Source organism: Triticum dicoccoides, chromosome 6B (genome assembly GCF_002162155.2).
Source record: "Triticum dicoccoides isolate Atlit2015 ecotype Zavitan chromosome 6B, WEW_v2.0, whole genome shotgun sequence".
Lineage (NCBI taxonomy): Eukaryota > Viridiplantae > Streptophyta > Magnoliopsida > Poales > Poaceae > Triticum > Triticum dicoccoides.
In genome coordinates this window covers 158954699-158959849 of record NC_041391.1, presented here as the reverse complement: position 1 = coordinate 158959849, position 5151 = coordinate 158954699, and the positions used below count along the sequence as shown (strand labels likewise).

Here is a 5151-nt window from a genome sequence, read left to right as displayed (position 1 = left end):
AATATGAGAAGTAAAACTAAAACTACATATGATTTATTGTGTTTGATCATAGTATAGTTGTAAAACATCTATTAAATATAAATAGCATAACAAAATGTAAATTCTCATGCACATATTTGCAAAGTGAGGTGAACTTTTTTCTGCATGATTGGATGTTGAGGTGAGTTTTTTTCCCATGCACGTCGCATGCTGATGTGGCATGATTGCATATTGACATAAATAGGTTAGTGTGGGGACTAGCTATTCATGTACAGAAGGTTGTGTTTCTCCTGGTTTTTGGAAAAGAAAAACAGTAAAAGGAGGAGAAGTCCTCTCTCCCAGGAATTATGGTGTTAATTATGCCACCAGTTTCAGTTGTCCCAGCTGCTGCAAGTATCTTAGATATTAATAGAACATGCTAGGTGCATGTTATAGCAATTTTGAGGAACATTCTAAACAGATAACCAGAATATATGTGAGTGCAGCTTCTCCAGCTTGCAGAATGCTAGCAGGAGATTCCATTTGGATACAGGCTGTTCATATTTGAGTAGACATAAATAAGAGGACACCTTTTTAATTGTAAAGAAAAATAAAAACATAATTTCTGGAGAACAATATCTGGCTCAAATCTTCTGATCAGCTGGAGGAACATGAGGATGCATGCATGTATCATGGGAATCAAAATCATCTTTCAACTGTCAGTTCCAGAGCCCTTACAAGATCATCATTAATTATTCCAGACTCGAGGCTATCTATCTACTGGCAAACCGATGGTGAATTGGTGACTCGGAAATCGGACGGATCATCGGCGACAGCCATGCTCGCCTTACGCAAAGACAAGGCGTCCTTCCACATGACCGGGACAAAAAACTCTTCTTCTACGTCACCATGCATGAGCTTGATCAATCACCATGGTGTGGCGTTGCTCCTGCTCTTCCTGCCGGCCGCGCTCCGCCTGCGCTGGCGCGACTCGGCCGTGGCCTCGAGCGCGGCGACGATGGCGACGAAGTCCTCCTCGCGGCAGGGGATGCGGAGCCCGCCGGCCTGGCCGAAGCCGAACTCCTCGGCCGCCAGCTCCATGAGCGCCCGGAACGCCGGCTGGTGGAGGTAGCCCATCGGCACCACGAACCGCCGCGCCTCCGCGCCCACGTACACCGCGAAGTACCCCTTGGGAACGGCCGCGGCCTCGCCGCTGCCGCCGTCGACGAGCAGCCCCGCCCGCAGGCTCTGGTCCCTCTCCACCGCCGCCGACTTCCTCGGCGCCCAGAAGTACCCCATCATCATCTCGGCGATCGGCGGTGGTGTGGTGCCAAAGAAACGGCCGGGGGAGAGTGGCTGGTTGGTCGATGATCGGCTCCAAGAAGTACGGGAGAGCACGGGCTGCGGCGGAGGAGGTTAAGAGGAGGAGGAGGAGGAGGAGGGAGGGGGAGGGATCAAAGCATGTGAGGTGTGGTGGTTCTTGCGATGGCGGGTGTATATTATGGGGCGGGGTGGGGTCGTTGGGGTTGGAGACAAAGGGCGGCTCTTGTTCTTGGAGCCTCCTGCCTTTGGCATAGCTGGAGCAGCCTTGCAGCAAGGCTCATATCTTATTCTACTCTTGGAGAATATGTTATAAACACCACACATGGAATATATTTTTATGGAGAATATCTTATTATTGTGCACATATCAGCTATTATTTCTCTACTTTACGCAAAAAGCTATTATTATGATTTCTCTTGGATGGGTATGCTTTCTTGATTATTGTACAAATGTTCAGCTGGCTGTCATTGACAGTGTAATGAAGGCGTATGTGTGGAGTAGGTCAATGGAATGGCGTGTGTTCATATGTGTTTTTCTCCAATGGTTTTGGTTAGGGACTTGGATCCATGTAGGGTACGGTGATACGGTTACACGTCTTATCTTCATTTATTTGTTATATGGAATGAACGAGTCAATTAGCTGTACAGCTGTACCAGTGTACTAGCTGTTCTTCCACCAGTTCTTCTGTTTGAGCGGTAGTCCGTTTTTTTTAGAAGAATCCATCTTTCAGAAAGGGAGAAAATATGCATCTGCTTTTAAATTCACCGACTAATGTTAGCTGGTTAATTGCAGTCTAATTAACCGCAGATCTGTAGAGTTAAGGCGTGTGTACTTTCCGCAAAAAAAAGGCGTGTGTACGGTGTACCCAATACACTTCAATTAATTAACTAGCTTCAGTTAACCATACTAGTAGTAGTACACACGTTCCCTCTCATGCATAAATAATGAGAAAACAATGCACAAACCGCTATTGTATCATGAAGTTCACTTTCAAAGCATCTTTGGTTTGTGAAATTTCTTTCCAAATCCCATTGGAGCAGATGTGTGATCCCTGTAAATTTCCTACCAACAAAAACAACAAAGAGACCTTTCAACATCTCACAAGAACCATAACAGAGAATATACAAAAAGTAATATGACAAGAAGCTCGTGCCTATCCTATCTCCTCCTGCATTGGCCGCAAGAGAGGAGAGAGCGCGTGGAAATCATCGAACTCGATCGTGAGCTGGCGGCGAGGCTGATGACAGGGCGGTGGTGGTGGCCGGGAGCGGACGAAGCTGCGTACGATCAAAATGAGAAGGTACGGTCGAAACGAACGGCGAGAGGTACGGACAGCACTAGGATTAGGTGGCCGCCCACCACGGACTCCGTTTTAAAACAAGTACGACTTGAGTGATTCTTGACATCTTTCCAGCTCTTTGCTCGATCTCTGCTGTCGTGCTTCTGTGTCATGCGTTCGCGCCGGCCGTCTTCAATTCTCGCGTTGAGAATTATGATAGAACATAATCCAGATTCCAGATTTCAGATTCATGTGGCTGATCTCATCAGCTAGATGGAACGAGAATATATACGTTCTTAAGAAAAAAAAGGAAACCGTAGGCTCTACCTGTTAATTTGAAAAGAAAAAAAAAACTGCTCGATTAATTAGCTAGAAACCGGATGAAATTCGTTACAACATGTCCAAAAACAAGGCACCAACGGCCGGTCTAGGCATGGGAGGTCCTCTCCTAAGACTGGACCTCCATCCATTAGGGCATAGCCAATGCTCCACCGTAGACAGCTGCCACAGCTATCCACGTAGGACTGCAGAGAAAAGCTAGTGCTTGCAGATCAAAGCTACTTCCTGCAGAAGAAGTGGTCTCTTCACTGACAAAAGCAGGAGAGAGAATAGAAGGAGATAGAGAGAGAGTGCGATAGGAAAGTAAGAGCAATCCATGAAAAACAATGAGAAGGGGACCCACTTAAAGCTGATGGTTTGTGAATTTGGGTTGGGCAGAAATTGTTGCACGGTCGCCTCAGGGCATCTCCAGCCGGCCCCCCAAGACACCCCCCAAGAGGCCATTTTTGGCGCCGGTGGTAAAAAATCGTTCCAGTCACGGCCCCAACATCTCATTTTTCGCCAGATTAACCCAAAAACTCAACCGGCGACCGCAGGTGAAACCCAGCCCACCGGGAGTCACTTGGGGGCTGAGAGAGAAGACTTTACATGCAATTGGCCCAAAGTCAGCCTCCCACCCCCTCTCTCTCCTTCTTTTTCTCCAGGTCCCACCCTCACGTGCTCGCCTTCCCTCTCCCCATGACGCGCCTGCCTCCCCGCCTGCTCGACGTGCTCCCCCTGCGTGTTGTGGCCGCCCTCGACGGACCAGAGTGGAGCTCGTGGCCAGGCGTGGACGGGGCGAGGGCGATGGCCTCCGGGGAGGCCACGAGCAACTCCGAGGCCAGGCGGGGCGGAGCATGGCCGGCGAGTTCACGGCCGGGCGAAGCGTGGCAGGGACGGAGCGACTACAGCAAGAGCTAGCGTGCTCTGGGTCGCGTCCCGGCTCCCCGTGGCCTCCCCGCAAGTACGAGCTGGTGCGGGGGCTCACGGAGCTGGTGCGGCCGAGAAGCTCGCAGCCGAGCTCCTGTGGCTCGGGCAGAAGTGGCCGGCAGCAGAGCGTGTCGCGGCCGGCGGGGCATGCCTGGGCTAGCGGGGCGCGCGAGGAGTGGTGGGGCATGTTCACGCCGGACCAGTGCTCCGCGATCAACCGCTTCGTCGCGCTCTTCGTCGTGCCGCTGCTCTCCTTCCACCACGTCGCGCCATCGCCGTGTCGCTGCACTCCACGCTCCAGCACCACGCCGCGCCCCAGCAACCTCACCAACACCGGCCGGACAGGCGCAGGGCGCGCAGTCGCAGCCGAGGCTGCGGTCCGACCGCCTCGCGGAGCTGCTCAGAGCGGAGCCGTCCGAGTGCGGCGACGACGAGGGCGAGGCGGACGCGGCCGTGCGTGGCTGGGCATGGTGCACCACAGGCAGCAGCAGCCTCGACGGGTTGGCCAAGTGCGTGACGAGGAGGAGTCCGTCGACGTGCTGTGGAGCCGGAGAGCACGTAGCGGGAGCGGCCGGCGTGGTGCGCCTCGAGGTGCAGCTGGGAGGAGGCCAGCCGCGGCAGCCAGCCGTCGCCGTGCATGACGAGATGCAGTCTGCGCGGCGCGGGGAGAACGTCGGCGTCGGCGGCGGAGGGTGCGCCGAGCTCGAGCAGCGCGTCACCGGCGGCGGAAGACGAAGACGCGGCCGAGGAAGTCGCCCGGTCGGCTGGAGTCGTCGCCGACGAGCTCGAGCTCGCGTGGCCCGGCAGTGCCCACAACATGTTTGTTGTAATGACAAAGTGAAAAAGAAAAAATAAGACACAACCTGAGGGGCACAACGGCTGAAAATTTTTTGCACCCAAAGACAAAGTTAGCGCCGGGGCCTCCCCAGGAGGCTGAAAAAACGCCTCCTCAGGGGCACAACGGCTAGAGATGCCCTCATCTCGCTGGATTCATTGGGGCAGCACCAACGTGCTGCCACCATTGTACATGCCCTAATAGCAGAAGACATCCCGGTTGTATGCTCCAAATGATTAGACGTCACCATAGAAAAGTTTTTTCAGGAAAGTTCTTCACCAACCATCCGATTGAGCCAGGAGAAGGCCCCCGCGTCGCCCGGGACGACACGGGTGGCAAAACCACCGCCGCTGCTTCTAGCCCTTCCTTCGCTTCCCTTCTCGCCGCCGCTGGCCGCGGCCGCTAGGGCAATTAAAGCCCTTCGCGGTGGGCCGGTGGTCGACGGCGGTGGGTGCTCTCCCGCACGCGCGTCCGATCTATCTTCTCCTCCTCTCGATTGGATCTCGCT

At 53.6% G+C, this 5151-nt stretch overlaps 1 protein-coding gene across 1 annotated transcript; it reads right to left on the bottom strand.

Moving 5' to 3' along the window:
* Nucleotides 1-646: 646 nt before the first annotated feature.
* On the bottom strand, nucleotides 647-1406 carry LOC119325508 (auxin-induced protein 15A-like). Its single transcript, XM_037599244.1, has one exon. It carries the CDS (start codon nucleotides 1261-1263, stop codon nucleotides 886-888), a length of 378 nt encoding a protein of 125 aa, XP_037455141.1. The 5' UTR covers nucleotides 1264-1406; the 3' UTR covers nucleotides 647-885.
* Nucleotides 1407-5151: the final 3745 nt, after the last annotated feature.

Excerpts from the sequence above, each read along its gene's own strand:
- LOC119325508 (XM_037599244.1), bottom strand. The coding sequence starts at position 1,263 with ATGATGATGGGGTACTTCTGGGCGCCGAGGAAGTCGGCGGCGGTGGAG.